This window comes from Mycetomoellerius zeteki, unplaced genomic scaffold, assembly GCF_001594055.1.
Source record: "Mycetomoellerius zeteki isolate Tzet28-1 unplaced genomic scaffold, Tzet1.0 scaffold821, whole genome shotgun sequence".
NCBI lineage: Eukaryota > Metazoa > Arthropoda > Insecta > Hymenoptera > Formicidae > Mycetomoellerius > Mycetomoellerius zeteki.
The window spans coordinates 88,113-101,687 of NW_017257853.1; the positions used below are offsets into that span (position 1 = coordinate 88,113).

Below are 13,575 nucleotides of genomic sequence, written 5' to 3' on the forward strand. Positions count from 1 at the left end.
TAGTTTTTTACTCCTCTACACGCTCCCGAAGTTTTGCCATTTAATTTGGAAACACCCTGTATAATTATGCAACTTCGATTACAATATCATCATATACATATATGGATAGAAATATTTCTATTATATTAAATATCAACTCCGATTTTGTGACCGAAACTCTCTAATGTTTTTAATATGCATGTTAGAACTTTGCATTGCAAAGAATACCCAGTCTTTTGCAACGGACAAATCAATGAAATTGCTAGACAAGTATCCGGTATCAACATATTCCCTGATATCAAATTGAAGCATTGAGAATGATAAACTTAAATAGCTTTCTATTTTTACTTTATGACTTTAAGTAATAATTTTTAAATTTTTAAATGGGAAATTTCAAACAGTAACCTTTTTTTTTAAAGAATTTCCTCTAGATCATCTTTCTCCGTTCATTGCCTACATTCAAATAAAATAAATCATAATTCACAATCAGACGTGAAAAAAGAAACATAATGAGAAACGATAGAATAAATCAACTACATTAAAAAAATTAATTACATCGTCATTTAAATGTCCCAATTCAACTTCCTTTCTTTACATCGTAGATAAAAGAATTACATCAAATCAAACTGGTTCAAATTTCAAATCACACTGTTGACGCTAGTTTTTTTCAGTCTACCGGATCCACATCGCTGTCAGTGGTATCAGTCAACAAAACGTTCATCAATCTTACCTGTTTGCCGGCGCGTGGCAGCGTCTCCACGTTGGTACCGCCGACTACGGGAGCCTTTTCCGGTCCGCCGTTCTGCTGGCTGACGTTTATGTTGGCGTTAACATTGGCGTTAACATTATTGACGTTATCGGTGACGTTCGTGTTCATATTTGCTCCTGTGGTAACGTCGCCGGTGCCGCCACCGCGCTTTCCGTCCTCGCCCGTCATTCTTCGGCCGTACTGTGAACCGTCGATTCACCCTCTAGTTGTCTCACACCCTCGTCACCCTCGCCACCTCCGCCGCCGCCACCGCCCCCGCAGTCGTCGTCCTCGCCGCCCTCGTTCCGCTTATACTTCCGCTCGTTAATTCTCAACTTCGGTCCACGGCTGGAAATCCCGATATCTGTGCGGCCGATCGAGAATCGATCAGAAAAGTATGTTTCAAAGCGCGACCGCGCGTGAAGGTGAATGAATGACGCTTAATCGATAACGTGTAATTAATTTTAGCCTCTTAACGCGGAGTTTTTGTTTCCCGCCGAGACACGGAATCTAGATTATTAATAGACGAAACTTGGCTTTTATTAGCGTGGTATACACGGGAAGCTCGAATTGGCGACGTTTAAGATGAATCGCGCTGTAGCTTCAAGGGCTCACTTAAACACGATCTCATGTTTAAAGTAGACTTGAAATTATGAACTCGATCCATCGCGTTTCGAATGCATCTCACTGGTAAAAATTAATTCCCACGAGCGATAAAATAAAATATCGAGCACGCGGTGTGTTATATAGTTCCATCGGGCCGAAATTACTTTGGTTGTTCTTCGAGGAACGCTATTTTTAGTCTCCACGAAGCGATACGGGTGGTATAACCGTACATGACGAAACGGTTCACAGGCACATTGTGAGCACCATCCTCCCGTTAGCTATTCGCCAAGGAGGAGGAAGCGAGCGAGCCTCGCCCGAAGTGCAATCTTACCGCTAACATCACCAAACAATCATAAAGAGTTACATCTCAAAGATATAAAGCGTCTTTCAGACGTCGCGATCACATTCGTGTTGTTTGGGATGCTCCTTCATTCAGAAATACACTGTACGTCACGATTCTACTTTTCTCGCAAATAAATCGCGTTCGAACCATCTAACGTAACAATCGTAAAAGCAGAGACCAGATTTTCTCCGAGCTTTTGGGTGGGAACGCAAGCTCTCTGCTTAGGGTCAAAGAACGAACGAGGCCCAAACGTCATACCGACGCGAAACCCGGTTCCGCGCGTCATCGCGTAATCGCGACGATATCTACCGGGGCGAAATAACGGTAAACGGGACAATGTAATTGACGAGGAGTCGCGGAAAGTCGGGAACCCTCGCGAGGAAACGCGACGCGAGCGGTAAGCCCGCACGGTCGACGGTAGTATCACCGGGAAAATCGATTCGAGCGTGTCCGTTCGAGCACTGCGCGCTTCTCCGAGCCGTGGCGATAAAAGCGGCCGTCGTTTCGCCGCTCCCGACGTTTACGGCTTCGACATTCGAGGACGAGTCTCGAGACGTAGATTTTCCGAAATTCAAAATAGCGCACGTTTTTTTCTATTCTTTTTTCTCGCCTGGGCGCTGCTTTAACCCCGCTGCACCGTCCGTTTCCGGTGCGCATTCGGTACGTTCCACTCTAAACAGTCGCCCATATGTTTCGGGACGCGATTTGATTATTTTTATATTCGCGTTTTGTTCTGCGCTTAAATTTTTTTTAAACAGCTTAAGAACGGAAGAGAGAGAGAGAGAGAGAGGGGGGGAAGAGAGGAAGAGAGGGAGATCAGAAACGTTTAGTAATATATATTAATATATATTTTAATTATTAATAGTTAATATCGAGGTAAAATATTAATATCTTTATTCAAGAATATTGCATTGTAAAAATAAAAACTTATGACGATAATATATGTAACATAAGCCACAGGTAAACTTTTGGAGAACTGACGACTCAAATTAGCACTTAAAAATTATTTTAATTCGAAGCATCTTTTGTAATTACTAATTAGATAATTTCATCATATAACGTAGAAAATGTTAAACGATTCGACGGACAGAAGATCAAAGTAATCAAACTGAAGGAGAGTGATATGAGAAAAAAAGCGATTATCACGTTTATAATTATAGTTGGAAATTTCGCATTGGCAGAAAATTGATACTTGTCGTAGTAAACACATCACTCTGTAATTGATACCGCGGAACAAATTCTTTAACAGCAAACATTTATGGATGCTCGACGAGTCATCGGCGATCGGAACGAACCGGATTGCGCGAGGCGCGATTGGTCGTCGATGGGAAACAGGAAAACTTGGAGAACGCGCAAAACGACATGCTACGTCCCGCAATTACTAAACCGGGATTCCACTGGCTGGTTTCTATATACGCGCACCCATATGCACATACATATATACATAAAATATACATGTATTTTTTAATACATGTATACACCCACAAGTGTATACATATATATATATAAATGTATATACAGGTATATGTATATATATATAATGCATTAGCGTCGTACAGATCTGGTTCCTTGGCGCGGTACATTTCGCGTGCGATCGATCTCTCGAACCCTTTTTCCCGCACTTCGGCCGAGTTTGCCGCGGTTCGATGACGCGCGGCGCCTCGAATCCGCAAGATTATCGAGCGATTACGTTCGAACGCTACCCTAACGCGCGAATGGTCGTAAAAAGAGAGCAGCAGACAAAAGAGAGAGAGAGAAGAGAGAGAGAGAGAGAGAGAGAGCAGTAACCGGAGGGGTTACATACGCATCAGGGTTGCGCGCGCGGCGGATACCTTAAAGTCCACTAGTCCGTCAACCACCGCGGTATTCAACAGGACACTTTTCCCATCGAACGCTATCTTCTCCACTTGTCAAATCACACGTCGAGCTGTCATCTTTCGCTCTTGCGCCACTTCTCCCCTTCGCGCTTTTCGCTTCTCCTCTTCACATCGACCCGACTGCCGCGGACCGCGCGCGCACACGTATATACGTGTGACTCCCGACTCTGAGAATTCACGCGACGAGGAAAGCACCGAGCGTAACGCGACCGCTCGACCGCTCTCCCGGATACTCCGCACGGCTTTGATCGCCGCCGCTCAGGCGCTCACCGCTGTCGGGCAGATCGGGCTGTCGGCTGTCATCGATGGCGACGCCGCGCGCTCGCCACGGCACCTGCCGGTAATGCAGCGCAACACTCGTTCTTTATTTTTTCGTTTTTCAAAACACGGAAACCGGAAGCTCTTATTAATTAAACTATTAAACGAGATATATATATATATATATAGAGAGAGAGACAGAGAGAGAGATAAGAATATTGTATATTTTATTAATCTCTCTAAAATAAAAGATTTAGACCATTTTTCGTTTTGAGAATATTTATAATCCAATCGCACAAGTTAATTATATAAAATAAAAATTTTAATTTCCAGAAATATTAATACATTGGTATAAAAAGAGAGAGGGACATATATATGTATAATGCAACAATTTTGCAACGAATTATTGTATAATTTTTTAAATATATTTTAATAAGATGAGAAAACTACATATTTCTAACTTTGAGATAAAAATAAAAGTATGAAATTGTTTATTAAATTCAATTTTCCACAACTCGTATTCTATTTAAAAATAAATGCAATATATACAAATTTGCAAACAAATTTTATTATCGTTGATAATTGCAGATTGTAACACAATTTTCTAAGTAATACTTACATTGTATAACGTAAATTTATCATTAACGTAAAATTGATGTCAGCTAATTAATAAAATATATACCTTATATTACATGTACTATTTCATTAGTATATTTAATAAATGTTATAAAATTATAACATCTATATCACGAACGACGCAATGTACAGTTCAATTACAAAACTTATTGTGGTATTTTACGTACACAAAGATTATATTCCTTTGGCTGAATAGACCTTTTGTCTTTATTTTAAAAATAAATGATGTATTACAGGTAACGTGTTTTCAAAACATTTCTCAACGATCACGTATGACATTAAACATATTACACATGTTGATAAATTTTCCATCATTTCTACTATAATTTAATAATAAAAATGTTTCGTATCTCACAAGTGTTACAAATATTATTTACTATCGTTATAAACTTTTAATAATACATCATTTACAGAAGTGATCTCATAGAGATCCTGTATTAAGAGTTTGGCGAAAGCAGCTCAACTTCTGGACTGCGTTTCGTTATTCATTGCGAGTACTAAACATCTATAGTATCTACGGTCAGGGCCAAAAAGGTTGCAACACTTTTTTTCGATGGGTTTCGGAATGCAGCTTACTCACCGAGCGATTGGTTCTTATTTGTCGAGCTATATAATAACAACCAATCGCTCGATGAGCAAGCTACATTCCGAAATCCATCGAAAAAAAGTGTTGCAACTTTTTTCGCCCTGACCGTACAATGTGAACTTACAGATTTTCAGTACTCGCAGTGAATAATGGAACGCAGCCTCCTGATTTGTCGCCCATTATGATCCATTCGGTTTACTTCGCACAGCTTCGTAAATTGTCAGAAAACGAGTGAAGAAAAGAAAGAGACAGATAGTTATAAACAAATGAGTTTAATTTTCATTTTATAAATAAGATCTTACTTCACCTAAATTTAATACGAAAATACCGAGGCTATGATAGTTTTCAAATGAGAAGAATTTAAAAATTACAAATAACAGGGCTATACTGAAAAAAATGTACTAAATTTTAATAACATTTACTTATAGTAAATAAATATTTACTCAATAAACAAAATGATATTTAAAATCAAATTAATGGTTCTTGTACCAAACAAATATTATATGTTCACATTTAGTAAATTTACATTTAGTTATTACTATTGAAACAAATTTATTTATTATTAGTTTGGGACACTCTATATATCTATTTTTAAATAAATTATTACAAAAAGGTGCCGAGCACCTCGTCAATTTTATTACTTTAATCTTTTTTTAACTTTTAACTGGACAATGAACAATTCTTACTCTTCCTGTGCATATATTCAAGTGAGAAAGAAAGCAATATTTGTTATCTTTTTCTATCCGTCATTTTTATCCGCTTCTGCCAAATTCTTATTATAGGATCTTTAGGGTCTCGCACTCTTACCACGTACATATTACGTGTATATAGTTACATATTCAAGATATTGACAATTACAAATAAACTAATTTAGTTAATATGCGAATATAGTTATGTAATCTTCATGTCTCACAAAATTAAAGTTACTAATTTTTGTAAAAATATGAAATGTGTGCTATGAATTTATTTATTAAAACGAAAATGCATACGTAAAATTTAATTTACAAAGTTAACAAGATATTAGCATTATACAGAAATGTAATATGATTGTTCAGCGAATTGTACAATTAACTATTGGATAATGAAATACATGCGCTTTCAAAAAATGTCATTCATGCTTTAGATGCAATAATGTAATACATCTTTGCTACTTTACGTGTGTCAGCTATATAAATGTATAGTAGTGAATTCGATTGACAGAATGCACTCAGTGTACACTGTTGTACATTAAAGCCGTCGTACACAAATCATGAAATCTTCAATATATTTGTAATAATATTTGTATTTTTCTTTTACACAGATTAAATCAGAGTATAATGGCTTTAATATTCACTAATGTGCACTAGAGCGTCTAACTGAATTCGCTATAAGATTTGTATACAACAAAATATGAAATTCGATTTGTGTACACATATTGAGAATAACAATCTAACACAAAACGCATCTCCTGTACATCGGAATTGACTTGAAAATAATTCAACACAAGTCACAATTGTTACAACAATTTCAATTGTGACAGCAATTCTCTTACAAGGAAAGGCTCCCAGACGTTCCTCTTCGATTTTAATGAAACTTGGTGAGTTTGTAGGAGGGATAAAAATATTTAATACGTATTTTTTTTTTTAAATTAGCAACATGTTTATGGAATAAAACCAGTAATTATCGTTTTTTGGCTATAACTTCTGAATGACGTATGATAGCGTAATTTTGTACGTATACAAAATGTACACAATTAGGAAAAAATTCACCGACAAAATTAACCGGTGTGCACTTATATTACATGGTAGTCCTGGAGTCGCGCGAAAGCAGTGGGATTCCGGCGGATACCACGTCGCAGTGCAGCTTCGAATAGAGACTTGTGTTCAGGAAACTCGCGAAATTCGACATAACGTCGTTTTGAAATCTTGTACATTTACGAAATTATGCTATCATGCTTTGTTTCAAAGTTATAGCCGAGAAACACAAATTCAGCCAGTCTTCGAGGATTAATTTCATTCTCATTCCAGGAGAGGAGTCTTTCCTTATTAATTCGCGCGCGTTTCCTCCATATATATTATTTTTCTGAAACGAAAAAATATTCTTAACACATTCTGTTGCAGTTTAGCTTTTCATTCTCATGTAATTATTGCATCCATCGATCTTTTCGTGTCTTTCAAGCAGTTTCTTAGTATAAAACCGCGTACCACAGATGTTACATTTTAACTTGGAATTTGTGCCATGATTCATCATGGTATGATATTCTAAACCTACTCTATCAGAAAATACTTTGCCACAAAAATAACAAGCATTATGCTTATGACATTTCATATGACCACGGAAAGTTTTGAGTTTCACAGATTTCAAGCATATAGTACAAGTTACCAAGTTATCAGCTCCATTAAAATGTATCGTGTATTTATGATAAGAAAGATTCCTACTATTTGTATAAGCCTTTTTACATTTGTGGCAAGGATAACCAAAACCTAAATGATAACCTTCGTGTGGAGCCTTTGATGAAATAGTAATCTTTTTATTACAAAATCTACAAATCAAATCGTTATGGTCTGAATGAAAATGAGATAATCGTGCTTTGTCATTCGTGAATCGTACGGGACATTGGAAACAATGATAGCCACGATCAAAATGTTTGAATTTCATATGCTCATCAAATTCGCTGTAACTATTTAGCATCTCTTTACAAAAGAAACACCGCAACTGTAGTGAAAATTCATCGAATGATCTGCCTTTTATAATAGTACACTGATGAGTATCATATAACTTAATATTATTAAACTGTTCCTTACAATATCCACATATCATTGATTTAAATTGCATCGTACAAACTTTCCTTTCATCATGGGAATAATCCGACTCCATTTTGGAATATAGATACCGTTTATTTGCAGATCGCAATTCCCGCTTGTTTTGATGTGTTTCTTGATTTTTAAACCGGTTATTTTTCTTGCACGTTTCTTTAATTTGGTTATATTTTTCATTCTTATCTTCTACATTCCTGGATTTACGAATGTCGAGAATCTTTTGACACATTTGCTTTAATGTATTGACTTCATTTTCAATTTTTTCATCTTCATTTTCAATTTTTCCATCATTTTGCTGCTTTGATGAATTCTGCTTACCGTTTTCTTGTGTAACCATCTGCTTTGTTGTATTATTTTCATCAAGAGCAATTTGTACATCATCTTCAATATCAATGATTACGTCTTCATCTGTATCTTCTAACTTCAAAATACTATGATCTTTACTGTATTTAGAATCAGATGTATCTAATACTTGTCGTTTAGTGGACGCTTTAGTAAAATCTTTGGTATAATTAGATGTATGAGACATAGATGAAGTATCTTCTTTGAGAATTTTAGAATTTTGGAGTTTATCTTCATCATCTTTACCAACTATTTCATATGAATCATTTAGTTTCTTGATTGTTATGTTAATGCCAATACCAGAGTCTCTATCACTGCTGACCCTAGTGCTCATTGCTGTATCCTCATTTTGACATAATTCACAATTGTTTTTATGAAGAAACAAGGTATGAGGATTTCGAAATGATCTTCCACATATACAAATAGTTTCATTATTTTTGTTAATTCTTTCACTGTATCGAATAGCTCGATTAGAAATTGAATTATTTTGATTACGCAATGTATTACGCTTGGAATTATTTAACTGCGATGTATGCTTTTCATTTATTCTATTGTTAGCACTGTTTGCAATAGTGTTAGTAGACTTCATGGAAGACTGCAATGATTTATATTTCTTATTAAATGGTGAATTAAAGTATCTACATGTGAATTTATGAAAATTTTCTTTAGTTTCTCCACGTAAGATGTGATTGCGTTTATGTTTGTACAAACTATGGGCAGTTTTATACAATCCCAAGCAAATGTCACATTTATATGTATAAGCACTTAAAATTTCTTCCTGTGTGACGGTGGACGGATTCTGAACAATTGCATAACGTTCATTATTCAACTTGCGTTTCTTTCTAGGATAAGTCAATTTATACTTCCTTTTCCCTTGGACTTTCGACGTTTTACGAGTATCATTTTCATTGTCCATTATGCGAAATCCATCTTGATGTGGTTCATTTTTTAATGTAGTTCGTTTATCTCCAGGTGATATTTTAGGCTCACTCAATAATGATGATTCTAGCTGTTCCATTACACTTGTAGAACCTCCAATTTTATGATAATTAATTAAATGTTTTCTTAAACATAATACTTTTTGCTGACATAATGTACACTTAACAAGCCGTGTTGATACAGCAGGCGGTGAAGCAGTAGTTTCAACATTGGTAAGTTTTGTCTTTGCAGTGGTTTTTTCACATGAATCTTTATTATCATAAAGCTTTTCAGAATTGTTATTTTCTTTGCTAATTGAAGAAACTTGACTGGCTCCATTGAAATTCTTTTTGTTTAAAGCATTACATTTCAAACGTTTACGTTGAATAAGTAAGGGAAGGACAACTCCATGTACTCTTTCCGAATGTTTTCTTAATGATCGTCTTTCCAAGTATTGGATACCACAGGTAATGCAAGGATATAATTTCTTTGTTCTTAGGACAGAAACCTTAAAAGGTGGCATTGTGTTGTTACTTCTCAATCTAGGTTGATTCTTAACGTGTGATTCAGATTGCTCAATCTCATCCAAATGCTGCACTTTCTCCTCATTTTTTTCCTCCTTATTTTTATCACAATCATCATCAGTCAGCGTTGTTGGCTTTTCAACCTGTATAGTTTTTATTAATTGTAATGTTTCCCAAATTTTATCACATCTCTCCAATAAAATAATTGGATCCTTTATCGTAGGTGCGAATACCGGAATGTGTAATAATGAGGATTCATCCTGTAAGAGAAAATATATAATTTTCAATTATATATGATATATTTTGTTTATCTTTCTTTGTGTTTTACATCATAATGTAAAACACTAATTAAAGTAAAACAAAAACTTGTAATTTCACATAATCATGTAACACAAGCTACAGAGACATAACCAAAAATCAGTGTGTGTGATCGGAGTTTTTTCCAGTAAAAAAATTAATGATTGTTGCAACAGATTAGGTTAGTCTCGTAAATAACGACAGATTATTAACAATAAGTAACAATAAGTAACAAAATCAAACATATAACAATACAAAACACTGGCAATCGAGTCGTAGCCTAACCAACATAAACATGAAAAGCGCGGTAAAATAATTGCCAACGAAACGCTATCATTTTTTAATATCTTTTTTCCTAAAGATGCAGAGAACGAATTTTTCTAAAATTTGAATAATGAGCATTTCGACATTATACGTAAGTGACACGATTGGTGAAGCAAACTCATAAATTCCCACACTTACAAATACCAATGGGTCATCATCGTCGATCGAGTTGCCCAATTCAGTCCCTGGTTCCGTCTTGCATTCAATCTGGAATTCGGCGACATTTGGAGGTGGTATCAATATCGTTGTATCATCCGCGTCCCCAGGAATGATCATGGTGTCGTCAGCCATCCCAGGACAGGACGCAAACGATGCGATCTGCGGGAAAACAGATCGTATTTGAATCCCTTCTGAAACGGGAACGTCGGCAGTGTCGACAGTGTCGTTGCTTGCGAACTGTTGCTGGTCGCTGGCTGGGCAATTCTCGGCGTCTTTCTTATTGTTAGACTCTACCGCATCACCGCATGCTTCTTTCTCGGCGCCATTCCACATGATCGCTACGACGATAGTCCCTCTCTTTTCGGTGCGCTACGACCCTTTACTGTCCTTTCCTCGTATACACTTCTTCTCAGTTCTCCTATCCTTATTCGACAGAAGGGACGCGTTTGTACTGAGCCTTCTCAATCCGACCCAGCTCGACCACTATCGAAACTCATTCGGTTCGGACTGATCCCAGTGCTGGATAGGTGGCACTAGCCCGATGGATATTGATGGGCACCAACTGGGACTGTTTATTTCGGTGTATTTTCGTTGGTTTTATGCCTACACAATATTAATTATATTCAAACTTTAGAGAGTGGGAGAAGATACAGGCAAGAGGTATAGAGAATATAACTGAACAAACGAATTAAGCAAGATATACGTATTAACAATATTAATAAAACAATCGTTACTTGGCGTGTTTCATCAGTAACCATCAGTTACAAAGTCTAATCTCAAACAAACAAATTGATATTCTCTGAAAATTCTTCCAATCCGATCGTATCACGATGTTAATGGGTATTGCATCATATTGCGTAATAAACAAAACTATGCAGATTTAGGGATTCTAATGTGCTTTATCAGTATGCAGCGCTTGATGTATGAACGAATTCTAATTCTAGCATACATCAGAACAGGCATGATTGCATGCTCGTCATTCAAGAAATCGAGCATCATCTGATTCTCTTTAATCGGGAGCAGTAAAATGGGAAGTTTCTCCTAGAAACAAGACAATCTTACGACAGTCTCGATCGAAATACGCATTACATATCCCGAAAGCTAAGTATCAAATTGGTATACGTAAAGTATACAAGATGTAAGTTCAACGGAAAATTCCGAAGAAATTTCTATTAGGAACGATCAAAATGAAACGTTGTTTGTTATTAAAATTAGAATTGTACGATTAGTCAAAATACATTTTTAACATATTTTAAATCCTCGTCAGTTTCCAAACATCGATCTGATACCTCTGGTAAGAAAAGAGATATCATAATGAAAGTCGAAGTCAACAAAAATATGATCCGATCTCGTAAAGCTCTTTGTTCATATAACTGGAATATCCCAGTATATATAACTAAAGTATCCTAGTACTTACTAAGGTTTCCAAGAGTAGCTGAGAACTCAACCCGACTGGCGTTATTAAAGGAATGTTTCTTAATCAAATGTTATCGACTTTCCATTTAATTTAACATAATGATAAATCAAAATTCGTTTATCAAAGACAACTTACTTTAGCGTTCAAATTAAACGAGATTAATACCGTACGTATAAATTCTTACAATCAATTATAAGATTATTTTGATACAATCAATTATAAAATTATTTTGAAAAAAATTACTGAAAATATCAAAATACAATACATTATACAATACATTATTTGCTGTTGTACTATACATATATACTTCGATACTATTGGGACAGAACCAAGGGATATTGATCGGACTAAGGACTTGTCGTGAATAGACTTTCTTATATATCTCGTCATAAATCTGGGCAAACTATGTGAATTTTAATGTTCAAATTTTCCACGATATTGTTTTGCGTTTCGTAATTGATAAATGCTCTCGACAATTTTGCTATACTTTGCAAAAAATATATTTTATTCAAAAATTTTTTGTCAAATACAATTAAGTAATAGGTCTTTGCGGTTACCGTTCCGTCACTGCGTGTTAATACGCGATTGGACGGTGTAGACTTGAGAATAGTCGAGAACGGTCGAGATCGTCGAGAACCCTGGACGAGTCCAAGTTTGGAGATAAGGCAATTCTCGTCGAATTTTATGTCCCATCTCGATTTCGTTTACATATTACTCGCATACGTCTATATCTAGCTTCGCCCAACGGGAAGACTCCCGTACAATACGATCTACGTATTGAAAATCCGTTATACGTGACATAACCCAACACATGTTTACAATATCGTCTCTGCGATATTTGGGACTCCTAAATTATGTATAATAGGCATGTAATTTACAGTCTATTGCGCTACTCAATATCGTGGCGATGAGATATCCATTGTTATCGATGATTATTGTTAGAAACGTTCATTCACCTGAGATTTCGAGCAGATACAGTCGATTTCATACGCTCGTCGTGTAAGACGCAGTCCGACTTCGTCAATAGATCCAGGACAGACTGTCGTGTAGCCTCAGCGTTCGTTCCCTTTACAGTAGACTCATGCGCACAGTAAGAATTCTTGAAGCACAAAAATAATGTGTGCAATCAAGTATCAAACGTTCGAAAGACCGAATTTAAGGAATATAGGAGCGAAAGATGACGGGAGAGATGCGAACATGTAACCCAATTCTGGACGAGTCCATTTTTACCTATGGCACGTGACAGGCCAAGTCCCGTTTTATTTCGGCTAAGACTAATTTTATGACGGTTTATTCATGCGTCATAACTACACAACCTATTAGGGCACACCTATTAGGGCTGAATACCTGAGAACTTGGAACGTTGGACGTTGCTCTAACGACAGATATTCATTCTGCTACGAAAACCCCTTATTTGATCGATACACATACCGCGATTGGGAAAACTGTGTTCTCACCTGTCTTTATTTTGCCTACACGGCACTCTGTGCCAAATACGTTAGCAAGGTTTATAATAATATGGACAATAATAGTTTGCAGCAATTTCTATTGTCACATGTTCGTTTACAGTCGATCGCGAAAAATCGAATAATTCATTCTAGACCATTGGAAAGCACTTTGGAAAACACTTTATTCCCATTAAATCTTGTATCAACTGATGTTCTACCAAATATTTTACTTCTCTACTAAACATTTTACAAGGGAATGCATTTCTTTACCGAGGTGAAAGATTCATCTTGGGTGTTGGTAGGCTGTTCACGAAG

At 36.3% G+C, this 13,575-nt stretch overlaps 2 protein-coding genes across 15 annotated transcripts in view; both read right to left on the minus strand.

Moving 5' to 3' along the window:
* LOC108729984 (ankyrin-3) overlaps window positions 1-3,806 on the minus strand; it is an 86,921-nt gene extending 83,115 nt beyond the window's left edge. For 13 of the 14 annotated variants that reach the window (XM_018459403.1, XM_018459402.1, XM_018459401.1 and 10 more), the window contains exons 1-2: window positions 3,509-3,806; window positions 710-1,091 (exon numbers count right to left, since the gene is read on the minus strand). In XM_018459403.1, the coding sequence (XP_018314905.1) occupies window positions 710-916 (207 nt within the window). In that variant the 5' untranslated portion in view covers window positions 917-1,091; window positions 3,509-3,806. Of the gene's footprint in view, window positions 1-709; window positions 1,092-3,464 lie in introns of all 14 variants that reach the window. The other variant, XM_018459399.1, reaches the window with a different exon arrangement.
* A 2,899-nt stretch (window positions 3,807-6,705) lies between these two features.
* Window positions 6,706-13,274, minus strand: LOC108729991 (uncharacterized). Its single transcript, XM_018459423.1, has 3 exons — window positions 12,769-13,274; window positions 10,375-10,998; window positions 6,706-9,875 (listed from the first exon to the last, which is right to left on the minus strand). Exons 2-3 carry the CDS (start codon window positions 10,726-10,728, stop codon window positions 7,134-7,136), a joined length of 3,096 nt encoding a protein of 1,031 aa, XP_018314925.1. The 5' UTR covers window positions 10,729-10,998; window positions 12,769-13,274; the 3' UTR covers window positions 6,706-7,133.
* Window positions 13,275-13,575: the final 301 nt, after the last annotated feature.